General features: G+C 42.0%; 1 protein-coding gene across 2 annotated transcripts; it reads left to right on the top strand.

Moving 5' to 3' along the window:
- Positions 1 to 333: 333 nt before the first annotated feature.
- Positions 334 to 24,206, top strand: pdxdc1 (pyridoxal-dependent decarboxylase domain containing 1). Of its 2 annotated transcripts, none has more exons than XM_054606779.1 (23): positions 334 to 401; positions 2,349 to 2,442; positions 2,690 to 2,758; positions 3,636 to 3,719; positions 4,130 to 4,276; positions 4,438 to 4,627; positions 5,056 to 5,124; positions 5,216 to 5,294; positions 5,428 to 5,512; positions 5,835 to 5,913; positions 6,508 to 6,609; positions 8,203 to 8,328; positions 8,555 to 8,605; positions 14,134 to 14,194; positions 16,335 to 16,405; positions 17,210 to 17,315; positions 17,492 to 17,666; positions 19,376 to 19,494; positions 19,579 to 19,700; positions 20,583 to 20,675; positions 21,038 to 21,134; positions 21,373 to 21,471; positions 23,015 to 24,206. In XM_054606779.1, exons 2-23 carry the CDS (start codon positions 2,366 to 2,368, stop codon positions 23,299 to 23,301), a joined length of 2,388 nt encoding a protein of 795 aa, XP_054462754.1. In that variant the 5' UTR covers positions 334 to 401; positions 2,349 to 2,365; the 3' UTR covers positions 23,302 to 24,206. The 2 variants fall into 2 exon arrangements, with proteins under 2 accessions (XP_054462754.1, XP_054462753.1); XM_054606778.1 differs by having other exon boundaries at positions 4,127 to 4,276.

The raw sequence follows: 24,206 nt of genomic DNA, 5'->3' as shown, positions 1-24,206 counted from the left end.
CAGGACCACAAACACAACATGAATGAATGCTGTCTATAAAAGAAATGAGTCGTTAAAAAAAAAAAAAAAAAAAAAATACGACGTCGTCATCAGCTTCCACCTGACCGGCCAGCCCATTGGCAGAACGTGACGTCGGCGCTGCCAGCGTGGAACGCACGTCCTATCCAGGAAGTAAACTGTCCGGTTCGGTCTGGAGTGTGCGGAATACAGAAAGAAACCCACAGCAGCCGAGTACGTGTCCAACTGAAGGGCTTCAGCGAGCTGTCCCGAAGACGTCTTAACGGAGAAAACGTGTCCGTGTGCGCATATCCCCCCCCCCCCGTCCCCCCGTCCCCACCACCCCGTCCCCCCCGCTCCCTTCACAGAGCCCCGGACAGGCTGACAGCTGTGTTGCGGTGAAGGTAAGCGCTCCGTCGTCAGCTGTGCGTTGCTAGCTAGCCCTCTGTGTCTGCTGCGTGAGAGAGGCTGCGTGACGGGCTGTGCGTGACGGGCCAGCGGGGCTCACTGCTTCCCCCAGCTGTCCTCCGGCTTTCTGCTGAACCCGCTGGCTGGGAGGAAGCAAGCGTGCATCGGGTGTGTTCAGTGTAACGCTGCAGCTGCTCTCCGGTAAACAGTCCGCTGACAGACAGCTGCTGACATTGCGGATGTGCAGTGGACTGCTGGTCATCCTCCTCTGATCCTCCTGTCGACCGATGCCACGTACATGTAGATAGGCATCATATTCAAAATGTAATAAGAAATCACAAATATACAATATAATTGAAATAGACCTGATTACTTGTCTATAAATGACAATCAGGTACTGCACTGCAATACCTGTAGTAATAACAAATAATAATAATAATAATGAGAGGTTTTACAATGTGCTTGAATTATTTTTTTAATTTTTTTTTATTATCATATTGAGTCCCATTTGATTTCGAAATCAACTTTTTTTTTTTTTTGCAGTTCACAATGTAACGTCTGTGTCCTTAATATTGTTTTGGTATTTTAAGAACGGTAGTAATTGTAATATAACAATACACAGCAGATCAGAGTTGTATTTTCTATTAAGAGAGAATTAAATGTCACAAGTTTTGAACATAAAGCAAAATATCAACATTTTGTCTGTGTTTAAATAGCTTCGGAACGAACCCGTATTTGCTGATTTTTATTTTAGCAGCCCATCACAACATATTTTCAAACTGTGACCACTTTGAACTGAAAGTTTTTCTGTAAAATTACAGATACACCTCCAGATATTAATTATAGTACCCCTAAATCTCCAAAGTTCCTCGCTGTTGACAAAACTCAACGAATATCAGCGGAGAGCTGAAACAAAATGTATGAATTAGTCAGTAGTAAAATCTTAATTAATATATGATTATTTTAAAATAAGATTAATTATCTCTAAGAGAAATAATTATGAATATTGGAAGTTAAATTGTATCATGCCTTTAGGACTTTTTCTTAGCCGCTGAACCAGTCACATTTTAATAATGTGACTGGTTAAGTAAAGCTTTATAAAACAGTGTATTTGTCTCTGTGCACCACCAAAGTAAACACAGTGAATGTGCAAATGAAATGTCCACACCCATTTTTATGCTCTACTGTATTCTTCCTTTGAGGCCTAACATTCCAGCCTATCAAGTACAGAGACTTGTTCCGCTTTTATGTGTGGCTATGGAGGAGTTGAGGTCTGTAATCAGGAAACAAAGATAATCTACCTTCTAGTGGGGATGCCAAAGTGAGGAAACTTTCCCAACGGCTAATAAACTCGTGACAACACTGGTGTCACAGTAATGTAACACCAGTGTTTACACACCTGTGTTTTCACAGTTTTTTATTGTCTGTCATCTCTTTACACTCTTTACTTCCACGCTCTGTGCTAATATTGTGTAGTTAAGAGGGTATATCAAGGAAATGTAAAACAAAAGAATCTACCCAATGTAACATTTATCTTTTGTATTACCAGAGAATATCTTTTCCTTGAAGACACATTTTTCAGCCTGATTCCAGTCTTTGGGACAGCTATACTTTAGTCTTTTTACAACTTCATTTTCTCCCACCGTCGGCTGCTCACTGACCTGCATACAAAGTTTAACATGCAGAGAACAAGGCTGTGATTACCCTGATGGACACACATGTTACGCATTGTTACATGTGAATGGATGTTGGGAATACAACATCAGTGTCTCAATGTATGCATGCATGCACACAGTGATAATTCTGCATTTGTTAGGACTAATTAAAAATGTTTGTCCTAATATTCTGTTTTTGTCACCACACACCCACACACACACACACACACACACACACACACACACACACACACACACACACACACACACACACACACACACACACAGCTCCACAAACACTTTAGATGATGGTGGACTCAACGTTGGCTCAAGTGGGCAAGAATCTAAGTGAAGCCATGAGAATCCTGGGAGACGGACAAAGGTAAGATTAGAGACTATTCTACTTTGATTTAGAAAACGACTATCAAATCTGACAGCTGGAAAAAGTCGATCCATAATTTTCTGATGGTGCTAAGATGTTGGTGAAACTCTTTAAGTAGAATAAATACAACTTGTTCACAAGGAGGTAACATCAATCAAACCAGTAAAATGAGGAAATACATCTGTATTTCCACAGAAATCAACATTATTGGTTACAATCTGTGCTGTTGTGCTGTTCATCTGTTTAGAGAGCCAGAGGCAGGACCAGAGAAGTGGCGCTTCAGCAGAACCAGCATCCCTGGACCCCTGCAGGGAGAGTAAGACACACACACACACACACACACACACACACACACACACACACACACACACACACACACACACACACACACACACATTATCCCTTTCTGGTTAAGCAGGTCTTTAAGAGTCTGGAGGGATTTCTTGCTGTTCTGGTTCACTCTGGTGAACCAGAGTTTAGTCAGAACTCTGACTCTGTGTGAACCAGAGGGAGAGGGATCCCTCCTCTGGCCCTCCCCCTGAGGTTTCTTCCCTTTTTCCTCTTAAAGTTTTGTTTGAAGAGTTTTTTTCTTTTCTGAATTACCTGGACCGTAGTCGTGCCTCCTGCTGTGAGCCGACTGACACCCACTGCTACTTCGATTATTATTATTAATCACATTACTATCCCTATTTCATAATTATAATTCTACTATAATAATTGCTGCTGTTATTATAAGTAGTCTTATTATATGAATCATTTATGTCATATACATTGAATGTGTTGTATCTCTGTACATGACATCTATTGCATTCTGTCCATCCTGGGAGAAGGATCCCTCCTCTGTCGTTCTCCCATAGGTTTCTTCCTTTTTTCTCCCTGTTAAAGGGGTTTTTAGGGGAGTTTTTCCTGTGCCGATGTGAGGGAAGGACAGAGGATGTCGCATGTGTACAGATTGTAAAGCCCTCTGAGGCAAATTTGTCATTTGTGATTCTGGGCTATACAAAATAAACTGAATTGAATTGAGGGTCCTAATATGTTTTATAGGATTTTATTTTTGTGATGGAGGATGAGTTTGTCAGTGTGTTGAGGCTGACATTTGATACCAAGTGTGGAAATTGTGGCCATGGGAAGATTTTGAAGTTATCTTGAGAAAAGCTGAAGCTCATCTCTTGTTCCTTTGTGCTCCTTTGCAGTGGTCAGGATGTTGCCACTATACTGCACCTGGTTCACAACCTCATTCATGATGAGGAAGAGGAGGAGGACAAGCCAAGTCAACAGTAAGTGGAACTAATCAGTGAGCAACAATACATGAGGATAGTACTGTCTGCATTCTGTACTTCACCTGTTACAAATGAAACATTTAGTGTTTGGTACAGTTTTCTTCTGTCAGTCATGTTGAATCCAAATCCATACCCTGATATGTAAAGAATTATTTGTAACTATGAGTAAGATGATACATTGTCTAATATCCGTGGTGATCTTAGTCCTTTAAGGTGTCATGACAGTGAACAAGCTGAACCATGTCAGTCTATAGCTCCTGATCATAAAATCAGTACATGCGTGGGTCATGCTTATATGAAACAAGGCCAGACTGGCAGAAGGAAGGAGAACTGTTACAACTAAAGCTAATGTTCAGAGAACAGTGTATTCTGTGTATGATGACGCTGCTCTGTGATGTTTCCAGTAGGATGCAGAATGTGGGTGAACAGGGTCACATGGCCCTGCTGGGTCACAGCCTGGCCGCCTACATCTCGGTGTTGGACAGAGAGCGACTGAGGAAGCTGACCACCCGGATCCTGTCTGACACCACGTTGTGGCTCTGCAGACTGTTCAGGTAGACCTGTTGCTTCAAGCCCAGTAAAGCTTAGGATCCATACTAATACCTTCTGCTTTGGTCAGTTGTTGTCTTTGTCCACAGTAGTATAGCTTTGAGCAACTCAACATATTGGTACAGCTTTCTGCTCTCAGTACTCTCCATTCTAACCCGTTCCTCAGGTATGAGAACGGTTCAGCCTACTTCCACGAGGATGACAGGGATGGCCTAGTCAAAGTGTGTCGGCTGGTCATTAACGCCCGTTATGAAGAATATGCCTCTGAGGGCTATGCAGTCCTCAGCTCCAGACAGCCAGTCATCTACCAGAGTGCCTCCGGCAGGCCTGGACTGGGGCAGCATCTGTGCAGCCAGGTAGGAGGGGCGGAACACAATCTCTCACATTAACAAGTGTGTGAACGTTTAATGCCAGTATTCCTCCAGTGAGGACACCATGTATGTTTGTTGAAAAAGTGGCCAGTTCCAATCCTATGCTACCACTGGGATTTTAGAAACATTCACATTGTACACAGAGGGGCTTTAAAAAAAAGAGATTCCACTAGGGCTCCTTATTTACCTGTATGCAGTAACTGTTGAATGTCAACAGAGTTAAGAATTTTACAAATATCCTTTTGGCAGTCTATTGTAGAGACGTAGGCAGACCTAATCTATAACTTTAATAGTTTCAAATTGTCTGATATCAGTATTCAATATTATACAGTCATGCAGATTATAGTGTATTTGATCAAGCTGCATACAAAATAGAGAATGAGCGTTATTTTAATATCAGTCTCTCTCATCAGCTCGGCCTGCCTCTCTCTAGTCTGTGCACAGTCCCATGCAACACCATCTTTGGATCCCAACACCAAATGGTAAGAGAACCCAAATGAAAATCACTTTGAAAACACACTTTCAGATGGTTGAAAAGAATTGGTTTTGACTCATACCCTGTTTGTCTGTCAGGACGTTGCCCTGTTGGACAAACTAATCAAAGAGGACATAGAAGCTGGAAAGCTTCCGTTGCTGTTGATCGCCAACGCAGGTGAAGGAAAATCACAGTTCAAAGACTTTACGTTTCACTTTGTACACAGGGCTGACATTACAGGAGCTGAAATATTCATTTAGAGGCAAATCACTTCCTCATGAGACTTTTTTTACTGCTGTTTTTCTCCCAGGTACCCCTGGGGCAGGACATACTGACAAGTTGGCTCGTCTGAAGGACCTTTGTGATCAGTACAGCATGTGGCTCCATGTTGAGGGGTTGGTACATTCTTTTACTGTCTGCAATACATGGTCATAATGTACGCACCTTGTTTTTAACTCACTGAAATCAGTACTCAGTATTTATGCAGTAGGTAGTGGGCATCTCTGTTCTCCATCTGCCTGCAATGGTTGCTTTGTTTTAACTGTGGTTTAGCACAAAACACAGACTTTAAAAGGGAGCCGTTGTGTGAATAGAGGAGACATGGCTGTGAAATATATTTGTATATGTTGAGATGCTGGCGTACACAAGTGTTTTGTGAGAAAACATCACTGCTGTAATATTCACTTTTAACATGATGCTGTTTTTTTTTTTCTTTAGGGTCAACCTGGCAACCCTGGCACTGGGTCAGGCCAACCTGGCAACCCTGGCACTGGGTCAGGTCACTTCTGCTATCATGGTAAGCTAATGTTAAAATTACAACCACAACGCAAAGGCTGCTGCTGCGCAAATAGATACAGACACATTCAATGTACGTCCTGTTCTTCACAAAGCTCAAGTCTATATTAAAATAGTACTGACCTGCTATATGTCCATTGAAAGGATTAGTGGTCTTAATTGTTCATCCTGATCCACAGACACAAACCAAGACTGTAGATTTTGTCCTCCATTATTCATATTGGAGTCGCTTTAGGAAGCCAGTATGTACAGTTGGAACATGGAACAAAATCCCTTTTTACATCCACATGGGCATGTGAATATTGTTTCAAGAGAAACCTGAGAAATGTGAACATTTCCATCGAGTGTAAATCACTTTTAAAGACCAATGAAGCCAGCAATGTTACAAATATCATATCTGAAAAGAGGTACAATCACATGTGCACAGAGTAATACAACCTGAAACAGAAGGATGGCCGTGTTGAAGAGTGTCCACTCTGAGCCACTGTCTCACATCATTTTGATTATAGGAGCAAGACACCCAGGAAATGCCACCTCATGTTGACTTTCTCTTGTGGCGTGTATTTATCTGTGAACATTATTCTTTCCCCTCCAGTCGGCCACCAGGAGTGACAGTATGACACTGACACCAGGTCAGTGGCTAGGACTCCCTGCTGTTACTGCTGTCACCCTCTACAGACATGAAGACCCAGCACTGGTAGGCTCATCTCATTTCATACAAATTGATTCAACACAGTGATACTCTTTTCTGGTGGTTTTATGGCAGTTGTGGATGTTGGATCCTTCTTTCTGCTTGCAGTCAAACACACGGATTAAACTTGAAGTACCCAAGTTAAGATTGTTCTTAAAATTGAATTACTTGTATTCTGTTAAGCTCTCCTGGACACTGTCCTTGTCTTTGTCTTAACTTGTACCAGGCCTGTTTGGGGCCTGACCTCTGGTTGAGGGCCGATAGCTTGGCCACCGCAAGCGTTATTTGGAACCATACATCGGTCGCAAGGCTATTCAATGAAGACTGAGACACGGTCTCTGACCCCATAGGAGCTATGGGCTATGACACATGCATGTTTTAACTGGAGCTGCAATGTTGGAGGGTTCCAGGAGACGGCGCTAGAAATAAAGGGATGGTGTACCCAGCGGCTCTTTGGGTGCGCTCGACCTGAAAGAACGTTTGGGCAAAGAGTCCTATGAGGAGGAAAATAGAGTTTTGTTGCGTATAAACATTTGATTTGAGCAAGTTTCTGACTAGCCAGTCCACAAGTCTCCTTTTTCCCTCTAAGTCTACTTACAACTTACGGATACATTTACTGACATGGTGCGCCTTCCTTATATCTTTATTGTTCCGACCCAAAGCCAACTGCAGATGCCTCAATGAAACAAATCAATCATACTCATGTTCTATGATTGTGCACCAGCTATAGCCTTTGGCCAGGTGCAGACCAGACTTTACTGAGCATGTTCTGTACCTTAATGATGTGACGCGCTGTGACTTCTTGTTTTTTGGCCTCCTTGATGGTTCGGTGAGGTGGCGTATTCACTAAATGCAGTAAACAAACAGAAAGGTGTGCCGGAACCTAAATGTTCAGATTTATGGCAGAGAATGCGTCGGCCAGTGGGCGGGGCTTGTTCTTGTCTTGACTGTTTTTAAACGTGGCTGCCGGGTCACTAACTTTATCATTTTACAGCTACGGATTAACAAAAAATTGTTTTTGAAAACATTTAAGGCCAGAATATGCAATAGGGTAACAGTATCTTGATTCATGGTTGATCAGCGCTGCCTAACTTCACAGTACTATCTGAGTTTCGTGAGGCTGGTGAGTTGCAATGGACGGACCTAATTTGCATAAAGTTTAGGCTGAGTTGGAATTTACAAATTCAGATACTGCGAAAGGTCAGTCAACTCACCAAGCTATATCCATCATGCAAGGCATGGCCGGATCAAGGATGCGACGACTTCACATATGTCAACAGATCCAGTGTATCTCCACCTTTAGTAAGCAGAACCCTGAAGCCCCGCCCCCACTGCTGCACAGAGCGCTATCTGTTGTTTATTACTGTTGAACATGTCACCTTCCAAACTGCACCAGCCTCAACAATGCAGACCCTTGGTTCCCCAGAAATACACCTGCCAAGTATGAAGTAGATTGGATGAATGATTCTCCATCAGCAAAGGACACACACACACACACACACACACACACACACACACACACACACACAGATACACACAGATTTCTTGCTTCATAGTTGGGTGACTCACTGCTCTGTGTCTCAATGGTTTGTGTCTCAGTCTCTGGCAGCAGGTTTGACCTCCAGCCAGCCGGTGGCGAAGCTGCGAGCACTGCCTCTCTGGCTCTCGCTGCAGTACCTCGGTCACAATGGAATTGTCCTGAAGATCAGACACGCCAGCGCTCTGGTGAGCATCTCTTAACTCCCCCTAAACCACAAACTGCCTTTTTTTTTACAGTTCTGTAAATGTGTAAGCGTATTTCCCACAGATTTTTAAAAAACATGTAAACAATTTAAGTATTGTTGTAAATGAAATGTGGCTCACAGGCGTCATGTTATGGAGTTGAGTAATCAAATCATATTCTTTTTTTTGGTAGATGTTGTAAACAGTTGTTTACCTTTCTCCCCTCCAGAGCCAGCAACTCCTGCAGAAGCTAAAAGCTATGGCCTCCATCAAAACATCGGTAGGTGTGTTCACCTTAGACTTTGCATTATGCCTCAGTAAAAAGAAAGCCTCATTGTGTATGTGATAGTTCTGAAGTCACATATTCACAGTACTGCCCTCTACATGCTGCTCTGCCTGGTTTGGATTACTGCTACATACCTGGGATGTGAAAAAGGCCAGTGTTCAGGAAACAGGTCATCTTAACCCAGAACTAGGACATTCTAGTTTCAATGGTGAAAGTATAGATTTGCAACATCATAAAAAAAGTTATGTTATTGTGCTGATATCTGACTTTGGCCTCTAGTTTTAGTTCTAGCAGTTCAATTCACAATAGGCCATTTCTCTAAACTGTGAGAAGAGCGAGTTTGTGCCTAAATTAACTGTTCTGTCCATTTCCACATCACCTTATATTGTTATCCACAACTTTGTTTTATGCATGTTATTGAAAACTTGTTAATTACTTTATAAATAAGCATAAAAGCATTTAAGCCTACCTTTTAAGCCCCACCACACCACCATGAAACTATAGCCTCTGTCTCTGTGTTGACCTTTTCTAAGCACATTAACTCCAGCAGCATAAACATGATATTTCCTCCCCCTATATACTAGGACCCGATTAGATTAGGCACAATTTATGACATTATCAACACCCACTTAGAAATTTTGGATAATTAACCATTTTATTTGCATGACAGCTGAGGTACAATGTTTCTGTTTGGTACAAGGATCGAAGCCTTTCAATGTATTCATAAAAACATGAATCACACGAAGAAATGACCTTCAGCTCTTTTAAAGACAAAATCCATGTGTGTTGATAGGATGTGCTCGAGAAAGAGATCTCGCTCGTGGAAGCTCTGACCATGGTAAAACCAGAGTTGTGTTGACACTGAAGCGGTCTCAGGGGTACAGACTTGGCTTAAAGGATTGTTCACTGGCATCCACTAAAGGCAAACACTGCATCCATACAGTCACTAAGATGTGATGTGAATACTCCCCAGCCATTATTTGTAGTGTTCTACATTAACACAACAGATCTACATATGCAGTGAACAATCAGACTGTTGAGGGTCGGGATCATTACACAGTGGTACTTAAACTCACAGTAACTTGTTAAAAGAAGGATGGAGTTCAGTTTGGTCACGGTCAGCAGCATTCACTGTGAAGATGCTACGGTTTGAGTTAAAGTACCACTGTGTTAGGAAGATGTGACTGTGTATGAGCTCACCGGTACATGTGTGAATCCTTTGCTGTATGTGTGTGTGTATAGATGTAGTTGTAGTCAGTGTGGGTTGCCTTGGTTCCAGGGCGTGGTGTCGCCGATCCCGCCCATCTCCGGGGCTTCACTGCGGGACGTTCTGGGCTCTCTCATGCTCTCTATTGTAGGTGGGACCAAGCCTCTGCCTGTCTCCCTTTCTCCCCCCTTCCCCTTTGTCCTCCCTTCTCCCTCTGTTCTTTCTTGCTGTCACTCCTGACCGTTTTCCCCTCACTCACATCAGCTCAGCAGTATTTGGGTCGCCATTGGCTGATGGACTGTTCACTTCTTCCTAATTGTTTAGGATTTGGACCACTCAGGCATGTTCTTTGAGGTACTTCAGGGAATGCCTCTCCACACTCATTATGTTTTGTTGCCTTTAGAAGAAATACAAGGGTCATGAATAATTAATGACTGTGTCATGTGCTGTTGCATCTCGATTTTGTTTAAAATCCAAATACCTTTTGGTGATGCCCCGTGTTAAAATGCTTTCCACAGCAGCAGAGTAGAAGGTCTTTAGTACTCCCAGACGCCCTGAGCACACCTGGCATTAATGTGTCTTGGATGATCTATCTCAAGTGGACAGCTGTAGGTACAACTGTTCATACTTGGTATTTCAATGTGTCTCCACTTGAGTCTCAAGTGACAACTTGTAATCAGATCTCACTTCACAGCTCTGTATTTAAACAAACATGTACATCATTTTCCTTCGCAAATACTCAATACATTGTTGTTTAGCCCGCACTTTGCATATAATACGCCAGTAAAGCCAAAGATACAAAGGAGAGATGCATTTCCTGTTCCAAGTCTGCCGGAAACTAACAGAAGAAGATGAGAGGAAATCAAGACAATACACACTGGGTCTATTCCTCGGTTGTTGACTGAGTATGTACCTACGCTTACACAGCGGATGCCAGTTGAGAAGGTGGTCTTTCCCAGGCCACTTCTCTTACAGTGCTAAAACAGAGTGGCTACCTCAGAATGTGGTCCAAGAGATTCGATCTTAATGCATCCTCGATGCATCTTGGGTGCATTCACAACTGTACTTAGAGCTGTCCACTTGTGATTGGATCTTAGGAGACACATGTTAATGCCAGTTATGAACAGGGTCAGAGAGACTTTAAATTTCTTTAGCTAATATGTGGACATGTCCGATCCTCTGTGAGGTGGACTCCAAGGTACCTGAAGGTTGTGTGTAGGGTTTGGTAGCTCTTTTGCTGCTTCTTCCTAAAGCCACCACCAGTTCCTATGTTTTACTGATGTTCAGTAGGGGGTTGTTGGCCTGGCATATTGATTGCTTCTACTTCCAGGTAGGCCTTCTTTGAATTGTTGATGACACACTACTGTGTCATCAGCAGACATGATGATGAAGTTGGAGCTGTTTCTTACCACATGTGTGTACATGGAGGACAGCAGGGGGCTGAGTACACAACCTTGGTGGACACATGTGTTGAAGATGATGGGTTCTAAGTGTGACTGACCACCTAAGTTGTAGCAGTCAGAAAGTTCAGGATCCAGGCACAGAGGGAGGCGTCTGGTTCCAGGTCCATCCGATAAGTAGCTGGCTACTGGGGATTATGGTTATGCTGAAATGAAGTTTATAAACGGTTCATAAATCCTAAAACAACATTTCAGGGTTTTATCCTATTTCTTTGAACCCTAGCTGGCTCTGGTCTTCTCAATCACAGTGCTTATCTCCGATTGTTATTAGTTAGTGAATCAAAAAGATCTGTTCATTGACAGCTGTACAACTGGTTAGAAAGGGTGAAGTCCACCAACACAAACACAGACATCAGAATATTTTTACCGTCATTGTGAAGAAGAACGTTACTTGCTCCAATACTCAAAACAAGAGTGATCCTAAAATATTATTAGATGAAATATTAAAAGTAATGACACTCAATTAGAGTTATGTGGAATAAAGATCTTCTTGCTGATTAATTAGAAGTCAGAGGTTGTGCTGTCTTCTTAAACAAGCTAGCTGTGGTCGGTCAGGCCACCACTTTAGGCCAGATATAATTATTTCAGCACTACTGGATGGATTGCAAAGAAACGGTGGACACACATGTATGTTGTAATAACTTTAGTCATCCACTAGCTTTTCATCTAGCGCCAATATCAGGTCAATATGTAATTCTGTCCAATACTTTTGGTTTATTACCAAATGTCCAAACTTTAGCACACTTAACAACATGGTGAACATGGTAAACATTATATCTGCTAAACATCAGCATGTTAATGTATCATTGTGAGAATGTTAGCACGCAGATGTTACCATATTGCCATGACTGCTAGCTTGCTACAGATTCTAAGTCTTGTTAAAATGATTTATATAGTTACTGTTTAGATGCCTTCACTGAACATTTAGTCCAAACCCATCCATCCATTTTTCACTGCTTATCCTGTATGCGGTGGCAGCAGGTTGAGCAAAGGTGTCGAAATATCTTCTTCTTTAGCCATGTCCTTCATCTCATGGAGGCGTTCCCATGCCTGTTGGGATATACTGTACAGTCCCTTCAGCATGTTCTAGGTCTTCCCTTGGTCCCCTCCCACATTACAAGGAGGTGTCTTGAAGGTAACCTAATCAGATGCCCCAATTACCTCAACTGGCTCTTTTGCCCATGGAGGAGCAATGCTTCTAATCAATGCTGACTTCTTACATGTTTAAGTCCAAAGCAACCTATTCTGACTTTCAGCTGACTTCAAATAATATTTAATGCAGCTATGATGAGCTTATTCCCTGAATGTTGTCCTAGACCAGGCCCATGGAATCCATGGAATCCATGGCAATCCTCTGTAAAATAGTTTGAAGTAACAACTATTTAATGATCATGTTACCGGTTGTATGTATGGGCCGGTGTGAACTTGAAACACACTAAGACAGAACCCAAGAACTCTTGGGTTCTGTCTTAGTGTGTTTCTTTATCTAGTTTATATACTCTAGGTTATATACTTTTGATTCCCGTTCTGGTTTAATTGTACCCCTCTTCCCCCCTCTGGTCTGTGGTCCCTCACTGAAAAGAGGAAACCTGGAGCTGATGCATGTGCATCAGCCCACCAACAGTTTGTCTCATAGATGATTTAAAACCCTTACTATGATTCATATGAACTTAGTTGCTATGTGTCCCCTGTCCACATCCAAAGGCAAAAGTGTAACAACCTCTTCCGAGTGGCCACGCTTGAAGGCAAGGTGAAAGAATGCATCATAGAGAAGGGAAAGATGGGATAAATTGGTAATAAAGAGGATAACAGCACACATTTCCAGACCGTCTTTTCTGGAAGGCATTCAAGGAATGTAGACCTTCACACAAACAGTGACAGCAGTAGTTGTGGTAGTGTGAAGAATGAAAAGGACAGTAGTTCAAATTCAATCTACTTTTACAACTTCACACACCTGGCTAACCTGTGTGTGAGTCAGACAGCGATAAGCACTTAGCCTGAATCATGTTGAAGCCCTGAAACCTGTCCTGGGTGCACAACCATTTGTCTATTTATGAATCAAAGATACTACGGACCTTTTTCTGGTTTCTAACTCGACAACACGACATATGCTTGTGGATTATTCATGACCCTCACATCAGCACCCCAGACACACTAGCCTTCATCTCAGCCCCACCCAGGCATGATGCTTGCCTTAACCTTTCACCTGGATGTCATCAATAATGGGCTTCACTGTGGTTTATTTCCTGTCTTAGTGGTTCAGAAATGCACCACATGCAACTTCACTGGAATAATTTGTTTGCTGAATTGTATTCTGGTTAAATATCAAAGCACAATTTTACACAAAACACAAGGTAATGCTTAACTGGTGACACCAACTGTGGGTGTCACAGTCTAAAACACTGACCTGTGCAGGTGCTGCCTGCATCAGTGGCCTGGGTGCATGGTTCATAGACTTGCTTTTGAATTATTTTGCAGTGATCATTTTGTAATTAAAATGCCCAATGTCACATATTGATCAGTTTGTACTAAAAAGGTAGTCTTGAACTGGAGCTGTAGCTTTGGTTTTGGTTGCAGCATACCACTGAGAAACAAGGTCTCGATCACTTCCATAATAACCAGCTTGACAAATCAAACAAGAAATATATGTGTCATACAGTTACTATCACCACAGACATTACATGTATTAGCTTCAGTACGCATGGACACAAAGCAAAATCTTAAATCCATGTTAACATCGCACCCTTTCAACTGATGGTAATTGTTTTGCATGTCATTCAGCACATCACTGGTTAAGTATGATGATATTGATTCCTGAGTCTCAGATGTTTACCCTGTTATTATGTGTCCAACAGGTGGAGGATGAACTGAGCTCTCCTGTGGTGCTTTTCAGGTTTTCCCAGGAAATGAGTTCTGGTAAGGTTCACACTCTAGGGAAACAAAATAATGACTAAGCTAATCTTCATGAAGAGTGTTTGTCAATTTGTACAGTTGTGGGTGACTGTGGCTCAGTGGTAGATCAGGGTCACCTCAATCAGAGGATTGACTGTTTCAACCCCCGCTCCGCTGGTCCATGTTGATGTGTCCTTTGGCAAAACACTTAACCCCAGATTGCTCCTGCCGGCTGTTCCAGCGGTGTATCACTGATAAATGGGTATACAGTGGGCAACTGGAAAGTATTCAGACCCCTTTAAATTTTTCACCCTTTGTTACGGAAAGTATTCAGCATTGCAGCCATTTGCTAAAATCGAAAAAGTTAATTTTTTTTTTTCGCATTAATGTACACTCAGCAACCCATCTTGACAGAAAAAAACAGAAATGTAGAAATTTTTGCAAATTTATTAAAAAAGAAAAACTGAAATATCACATGGTCATAAGTATTCAGACCCTTTGCTCAGTATTGAGTAGAAGCACCCTTTTGAGCTAGTACAGCCATGAGTCTTCTTGGGAATGATGCAACAAGTTTCTCACACCTGGATTTGGGGATCCTCTGCCATTCTTCCTTGCAGATCCTCTCCAGTTCTGTCAGGTTGGATGGTGAACGTTGGTGGACAGCCATTTTCAGGTCTCTCCAGAGATGCTCAATTGGGTTTAGGTCAGGGCTCTGGCTGGGCCAGTCAAGAATGGTCACAGACTTGTTCCGAAGCCACTCCTTTGTTATTTTAGCTGTGTGCTTCGGGTCATTGTCTTGTTGGAAGGTGAACCTTCGGCCCAGTCTGAGGTCCTGAGCACTCTGGAGGAGGTTTTCTTCCAGGATATCTCTGTACTTGGCCGCATTCATCTTTCCTTCAATTGCAACCAGTCGTCCTGTCCCTGCAGCTGAAAAACACCCCCATAGCATGATGCTGCCACCACCATGTTTCACTGTTGGGATTGTATTGGGCAGGTGATGAGCAGTGCCTGGTTTTCTCCACACATACCGCTTAGAATTAACGCCAAAAGTTCAATCTTGGTCTCATCAGACCAGAGAATCTTATTTCTCATAGTTTGGGAGTCCTCCATGTGTTTTTTGGCAAACTCTATGCGGGCTTTCATATGTCTTGCACTGAGGAGAGGCTTCCGTCGGGCCACTCTGCCATAAAGCCCCGACTGGTGGAGGGCTGCAGTGATAGTTGACTTTGTGGAACTTTCTCCCATCTCCCTACTGCATCTCTGGAGCTCAGCCACAGTGATCTTTGGGTTCTTCTTTACCTCTCTCACCAAGGCTCTTCTCCCACGATTGCTCAGTTTGGCTGGACGGCCAGGTCTAGGAAGAGTTCTGGTCATCCCATACTTCTTCCATTTAAGGATTATGGAGGCCACTGTGCTCTTAGGAACCTTGAGTGCTGCAGAAATTCTTTTGTAACCTTGGCCAGATCTGTGCCTTGCCACAATTCTGTCTCTGAGCTCCTTGGGCAGTTCCTTCGACCTCATGATTCTCATTTGTTCTGACATGCACTGTGAGCTGTAAGGTCTTATATAGACAGGTGTGTGCCTTTCCTAATCAAGTCCAATCAGTTTAATTAAACACAGCTGGACTCCAATGAAGGAGTAGAACCATCTCAAGGAGGATCAGAAGAAATGGACAGCATGTGAGTTAAATATGAGTGTCACAGCAAAGGGTCTGAATACTTATGACCATGTGATATTTCAGTTTTTCTTTTTTAATAAATTTGCAAAAATTTCTACATTTCTGTTTTTTTCTGTCAAGATGGGTTGCTGAGTGTACATTAATGCGAAAAAAAATGAACTTTTTCGATTTTAGCAAATGGCTGCAATGAAACAAAGAGTGAAAAATTTAAAGGGGTCTGAATACTTTCCGTACCCACTGTAAACACCATTCACCACCTTTCATGTTGTACCTGGTGATTGGCGGTAAAAGTCTGTGTGAGTGGGTTTCCTGTACGCTGTAGTCTTTAGCTTAGAAGACAACAAGATGCTTGAAGTAACTTCCATGCCCAAAGATTGGAATGAAGTTGAGATTACATCAGGATAATAATGTCACTATAAACAAAAATAATTGTAGTACATTGTTGTATTCTTACTTTAGTTGCTATTTCCCCTCTTGTGTTGATAGTGTCCAGTGGAGGCTCAGTGGAAGGTTACTGTTCTGGGGAGAAAGAGGTGCTTGATACCTTCAACAGATGGGTGAGTGACTCCTCCTCCTTTAACATGTACTGTACCTTGTATCTTTGCTAGTTAAAGCTGCATAATTCATATTTTCATAGAAATGATAGGACTAGGGATGGGTATCGTTAGGGTATATCACTACTAGTATCCATTCTGCTTATCGGTTCTGTTCCTTATTGAACTTTTATGGGTTCTTTTTGATTATATTGTGAGAATAAAAGACAATTAAGTATAGTAACAACATTGCTTTATTATTCTTGTACTTAGGGAAATAGTCTTTCTTAAGCAGCAATACAAAAAATTCCAAAATTTTTAAAATACATTCTAAACTAAACAACTAGACCAAAAACAGTTAAAGAAACTGAATATTGGACTTAGATCTATACAAATGTTTTGACAGCTTATTCAGCTCTCCCAATTGCCAAAAAGTAAACTAACTAAATAATCCATTTATAACACCCGTATCCCAAGAACTGTGGCTCAGTGCACTGATTCATCTCTCTTTATATGCATAACTGTATCTTCATGTTGCAGCAGGAAATACCATGCATACTCTATGAGCCGATACTATTGAGAACATGAATAAAGTATGGACTTCGAAGCTCACTCTGGTTAATACTATGGATGTATAGATGTTAGCCCATGGCTATGGCCTTGTGCTTTTTTTGTCTACAGTTTCAAAACAACAGAAAAGTTTGCAATTTGACAGGAATATTTTGTGCTATAGCAAAAGAATAAAAAGTTAGAGCAGAACCAATTTAGTGGAGTGTTCTGTTGGACCACACAGTTGATGTTTTCCTTTTTATGTTGTCCTGGGCGTAGCTGGGTGAACAGCTGCTTCAGCTGGTTCCCACCAGTGGGGTAGATGTGGTGGAGCTTGAGGATGAGGGAACATGTGTTCGCTTCAGTCCCCTCCTGACTGCTGCAGGTAACATGAACACACACACACACACACACACACACACACACACACACACACACACACACACACACACACACACACACACACACACAAACACACACGCGCACAAGCAAGATGCCCTGATAGATACTGTGAGAAAGGTTTAATGAAAACATGACCGTGACTTTCTCCCTCCTGTCCAGTTCTGGGGACCCGAGAGGAGAACATTGAGGACATGATGGAGAAGCTGTCAGAGCTGGTGCCTGTGATGTGCTCCACCATGGGCCTCAGACAGGACTTCCGAGAGGAAACCCACCGACACTCTCCCTCGCTCACATACATAGAGGAGCTTAGCTGGCCTGGCCTTGGTGCTGTGCGGTAAGAGTGGATAGGCATTACCTGTATTCATTTAAAGCAACTTCCAGTTACTGTACTCAACCATGTTAGACTGATGTAAGCACATCAACCTCACCAAAAAAGCTGATCTACTTTAAATGCTGCCTTTAGAGACAGTAGGGTTTAATGTTTCATGTAAAGAGGGGCTTTGACTTCATGTCAGCCAATAATGTAATGTAATGAGTGTAACATCCTCCTCCATGTCTGCCCAAATCACGTTACTCTGCGAGGCAGCTGGGAGTGCAAGATTATGGAAAGATCAAAAGATCATGCCAAATGATATGTATACCATCATATCGCCCAACCATAGAAGGTGAGGTAAGCGAAACAGGAACAGGGCTGATGGGAGAGGTTCAGTGGAAATAAAGTTGATAATGGGCGGGATGGTTAATTGAGGTGCAGTTGGTAAAGAAAGTGGTGGTTCAGCAGAAGGTTGGGTGACCCTGTGGATTTGTTGGTTACGTGCTACTGGATAGAGTAGGGGTTAAGAATGCTGACCAGGTGACAATGAGATTAGTGCTGGTGGATACATTTTATCGTTGATAAATTATCTAGATGGGAGTTAGGTAAAGAATAATAGTGAGATGGTGAGTCATCGTAGTGTGGCTCAGCAGATGGTTAGGTGATCCCAGTGAGTTGGTTCAGTGGAAATGAAGGTGATTCTTGGCTCTCACTCTTGATTGGAGCATTTGTTAATGATAAGATGAAAGCAGCAGAAGGTCAGGTGGCACAGCTGGTTGTTGGACCACCTCCTCAGATAAATGAGGTAGTAAATAAGATCAGTAGAGGGTGATAAGATGGCTAGTTGGATGGCTAGAGTTATATCACTCTGTTAGTCATTTGGTTTCGTATGTGCAGTGTGCAAACAAGATAAAGTGTGAAGTACTTTGATAAGTGGGTCTGTTTCAGGAGAAATGAGGCTGATTCATTGGTTGGAGTGTGAGGAGAGAAGGGTTTGGTTGGTTAGGGTTCTAAACAGAGCAAACAGGTTTAAAAGAGACTCGAGACTTGACTTGGATTAACATTAATGACTTGTGAGCATCTCTGACAGAAAGTAGTCCCTCCTCTGTGCACCAGAAATATGGTGTGAGCTACGGCTGGGCGAGAATTCAATATGATAATCTCATTTCTTTTCACATCATGATTAAATCATCACATACTAACTCAACTTACTCCAAATATCTGATCAAACTATTGTCGTCATGTGTTCACTCTGTATTTGTGTGAAGTGGGACGCTATATTGTCAGTATATATTTTTTCTATGATTTTTGCTTGACTCCATTTGTTCATTGTGCACTAAAGTTCTTTATTAATTGAGTAAATACTCTGTACTTTTCATTTGTTAAGTATTCCATTAACACAGGAGTAATCAAAAATAGGTTCTACCTTGTGGTTATTCATTGACTGTTTATTTATTGAATTACCAGAAAAATTGCTGAATCGTGAATGATCTATATCATAAAAAAATATTTTGGCCGTATCACCCAGCCCTAGTGAGAGCATTATGGACCAGTCCTGCCATGTCTGAATGAAGCCTAAAGGAACAGACCCCTCTGTTTGAAAGACATGGCTTTAAGTGACAGATTAAACCAGCCGAGTGATCAATTTCAGTTGTACTTAGTGTCCTTGTAACAACGTTGGGATTTGCTGTGTTGCTCAGTAGGACTTAAACTTGAGTGTTGATGTTCAGGTACGAGCCTCAGACTGAAGGAATGGATGAGAGCAGGAGGAAGCAGGAGCTGGAGAAAATCAACAGTGAGCTGCTGAAGAAGCTACAAGACCTTGACACTGACATCATCTTTTCCACTGGTTAGTAGCACCTCTTCACATCTGAGAGGCCTGTGAAAGATGTAACTCAGTATTCATCTTGTCCATCTCCTCCTCTCTCCCCAGGCCCTGAGTTTGGGATGAAGGAGGACTGTATCTTTGTTGGCATGGTCACTGAGGACGTTGATGTTTCAGAGTTGGTGGACACAGTAGCTAACCTCGGGAGGGACATAGAAGAGAGCGGAAGGGTAACTGCTATATCATTTCTTTTTCTAGGATACTTGAAGGTCAAAGATTTAATGAATAGTTTAAATTCAATCAGTAACCTCCCACCAATACTGACAGTGGTTTCAATATTTTAATTTGCTATAACTGGAATGGTGATGGTCTTTACGTAATTATACCCCTTCTTTGAAAAATTAAACAGTATGAAAGAATGAATAAATCTCTCCCAGACGATTAAATATCTCCAGACCTGTTTTAACATTAGGCATAAGCATATTTTACTAGCTTCTCAACAACTACAACAAACACAACAAACCGCTTTATTTGTGAAAAATCTTTAGGCAAAGTATTTCCTTAAAAAGAGAAACGGGGCGTGGCAGAATGCTGATTGAGAGTAGACGGCAGAGGCCTGTCAATTTCGAATGCTTCAGATTCACTAACATACGGTGGTAAGAACAAAATTGGATTAGCACATGTCATGAACCTGAGGGTTTGCGTGTGCACTTACTTTGTCTGAAAACATTTCCACGCACACATTAGTGAACGTTGTCCACTGTGATCATGTGTTCCAAAAATACCTCTCTTTTATGGTTTGGATTCTGCCTAAATTCTGTCCCCGGGTAACGAACATCAGGGGTTTGATATCAGTAGAGGTACCAGGTTTCTTCATCAGATTTTGGTGCTAACTATGTCAGAAATGAATGATGGAGTGCTTCTTTCAAGATAACAACAGTACAGGGAGAATAACATTAAGCTTATTTTCTGCAAAGAGCCCAAGTCCACTTGAAAAACCCTGTTTTTTTATCAAAGGAACCAGGTCGATGCTAACTTGGAGAAACACGTACGTCATCCCTGCACCACTCTATTCTGACATTTCTAAATCGTAATGACTCTTTCCTGTGTAGCTACTGGAGAACATGACAGAGGTGGTGAGGAAAGGCATCCTGGAGGCAGAGCTGCAGCTGCAAAAGGCCAATGAGGACAAACTCATGGAAGAGGTGTGTGTGCATGCCTGTGTGTTTCATTGCACTTATGTTTTGTTAGAAGTTAGTTAGTACTTTGGGGTAAGGATTAAAATTAGAAGTAAACAATTGGTGCTCAGGCTTAGGAGTCCTCAGGAGACTAACATGTTTGTATGTTCTTACTTCAATAATTTTGGGTTTTTGTTCTGGGTGTGTGAAGGTCGACATGTAAGTATACAAATAATTAATAATAATAATAATAATTAAGCCTTTATTAGTCCCACAATGGGGAAATTCGGTTCTCTGCATTTGACCCATCCCGGAGGAGCAGTGGGCTGCAATGAAGCCATCCAATCCAATCCATTGAAATGTTTGATTTGCTTTGTGTCTGTGTGTAGGGCATGCTGAGACAGCTTCCTCTGGTTGGCTCTGTGTTGAACTGGTTCTCTCCATTTGAAAGCTCCGTTAAGGGCAGGACCTTCAACCTGGCTGCAGGTAGAGTGTCTTTGTATGGTGGGAGTTAAAGTCTAAAATATGCATATGGTTTAGAACCTGCTGAATGTACAGGACTGTTCATAGTCCTTTTGTTTATATGTATTGCTCCTGTACATACAAGGCTATAACCATATTACTGTGTCCATTATGCTGATTACCTTATCTAAAAAGTACTGATCCAGGTGTGTGAATATTTGTCAGTATTGATGTATAACGAATAAATGGTGTGTGTCCTTAGGTTCCCTGGACTCCACAGAGACGACTTACTCCACCAAGGCCCAGTCAGGCAGGCTGTCCCTGCAAGAAAGTCCCACCTCCTCATCAAAGAAACAGCCAGGTAGGATCGAGATTTGTCCACCAGTGTTAAGCTGTCGTCAGTGAGACCGAGCTCCTCCTGCAGATCATTCAAAGGAAAAGCCTCCCAGTACAGGAAGGGATTATATGTATCCTCTGTGGGCCACTGGAAGGCTTTTCATGTGAAACATATGTGCAGGAAATGTTGGGTTTCATTAACAGCATAACAAGGATCGAAAACTGTAAATCTCACTAACACCAGACAGAGTCATAGAGAAAATAATCCACAATATGTGCTTCTATAAACTCAGTGGGAGTGTGACTACTCCCAGGGCTATTTGGTTAACTGCTGCTGCTAGCCAGCTAACAACAAACATGCTAGACAGCCTAGAACATGCTAGCGCTAGTCAGTTGTTTTAGCTCTTATTTTCTCTGTACTGGAGGTTTACTCCCTCCTGACATTTTTTTCTTGAAGCCGAAGATCATTTCAGTCAATAACTTATTATTGGAGTGGGAAAATAGGCTCCCTGAGCTTGCTAAATTTCAATAACTGTCAGTTAGTAAGCTTGTTAATCCAGGAGTCCTATCTCAAACCAAGCCTCCTCTGTGGAGCCCTTTATACTGTGAGTGAGTTGTGCAACACAGCTAATAAGCTATGATTGCTTCCTCCATGTTTGACTCTTCGGCTCTCTTATTACCTCAAAGGTTGTTTTTATTTATTTTTTCAAAGTTTAACTCCGAATGCGAAAACTGTGCATGTATTTCCTTCCCCCCTGTCGGTTAACTCGGCTGTGTCCTCGTGTGTATGTCAACACTTGATACTTTAATGTAACCTGCCTGATCGGATATGTTTTGTAGTCGAGGGAGCGTCTGTAAAACAGTGGATAAACACATTTAATTTATTTTCAATTCTTTACAATAAAAGTCCCCTGTTATTTTTGCTGCTTACTCTTAATCAATGTAATATTAATCGACTTGTTTTATTGAAGATCAGCTGCATACAAAGCCCCATTAATTTGATGATAAACAGGAGAGATATAGACCTACTTTAGATATATTGTTGGGATTGTGTCCGCATGCTATCCACACCTCACTAAGGTCTCAACTCGATGCCAGCCAGACCACTTGGGCATGTGGTCTGGCTGATCCTTATACGGGCATAATCTCGGAGCGTACAGGGTTGACAGTTATTGGCATTATTGGATGAAACAAATCCCTTTGGAAAGACAAGACCACTGCTTTATAGACGGTTGTTTTGGACAGAGCATGTTTTAATAAGCAGCCATATATCCTCTAAATGTAGAAACATTTTCCTGGGAAAAAGAACCTCATTGTTCTTGTTCATAGTAGGCAAAGCAGTCACATTTTTATTCTTGACCATTTCCATCTTACAAAAAGTTTTTCCCTCCAACTACTTCATGTTGGATAGCTTGTGAGTTGATGGAGAACATGAAAATAGTGGATAGTAATTTATGTCTGCACTCTCTGATCTCTCTTTCTTTGTTACTAGTATCACAGAATTCTACTACATTCTGAAAGTGACATCCGACTCTTGTGCACTTCCTGTCTTGACGTTGTCCTCACAGGTCAGAGGTTATTCCGCCGCACAGGGGCGGGCTCCGATTCCTTCAGTGAAACCAGCTCCATCGGGCCAGCTGAGGAGACAACCAGGGAGGCGAGTACCACTTCAAGCAGTAGCATCCACCCCCCTGCATCTCCTCCTGCGCCTGAGGAGGACTCACACACCGCAGGTGTTGTGGTACCAGAGAACACCCAGGAGCCTTCTGTGCAGGCGCACACACAGCTCGAGGATGAAGTGGCCTCAGAGGAGAGGCAGCCTGAAAGCCCAGAGGTGGAGCAGAGCGGTAGATAGGATACACTCTGTCTGCAGGTGTCCTCAACCGCCCTCTTAATGGTACCAGCCTAACAGATGTTAAAAAGAACGGCGTTATTATATTGTGAATCTAACTCTTCCAGTTTCGAGGGGAAGGTGGTGATGGAGCTAGGTGGGGCTGTTTGTCTCTGTCCAATGTCAAAGGAAAATCCACGCCTAATACTTCAATACTAGGATGCTCACTTTAGTGCATTTTAGGTTGTTTTCTTTTTTATTAGTGACGTGTTCTAATAGGTTGATGAAGAATATTCTGCTGCACTCAAAATATCTCAACGGATAATTTCACCATGATTGGTCCTGTATTCACCGGTATAAAAAGAATACAGTAAACAACAGAATGTGGTGTTATAGGGTGGATTTCTCCTTTAAAGGTAGGATGGACGTCCAACCCAGCATTGATCCCTCTGTCCATTGATGTCTTGTTGATTTAGAGCAGAGGAGGAGCCATATCACACACAGTGTTTCTTTAGCTTTAAAGAGAAATAAGATTGGTTCAGGACCAGAGTCTCCGTTTAATACTCACTTTAACTGGAAATACAGCAGCTCCATATTAAAGCAATGAGTGTCACTGCAATTTAAATGTTTAGATTCCTCACTGTAAATAGTCTACGCAGATGTTATATATCTAACCCATGAAAGTAACTAACTGTAATTATTTATAATTAAATAAATCTGTAAAGAAGGAGTAGAGTATCATAATCTATTTAATTGAAAAATGCCTACTGATAATAGCAGCCACCTGCTTCAAACACTCCCTTCATGTTTGCACTGAAACAAATCTTTAAAAAAGAACAAGATTTTGAGAAAGACGTCACATTGTTTTGAATAAAACCTTTTAATTTCATGAGAAAAAGTCACAATATTACAAATCATCATAACAATAT

The sequence above is a fragment of the Anoplopoma fimbria genome, chromosome 11 (assembly GCF_027596085.1).
Source record: "Anoplopoma fimbria isolate UVic2021 breed Golden Eagle Sablefish chromosome 11, Afim_UVic_2022, whole genome shotgun sequence".
In the NCBI taxonomy this organism is placed as follows: Eukaryota; Metazoa; Chordata; class Actinopteri; order Perciformes; family Anoplopomatidae; genus Anoplopoma; species Anoplopoma fimbria.
Note: the sequence above shows the minus strand (reverse complement) of the source record. Positions and strands in the feature narration are given on the sequence as shown.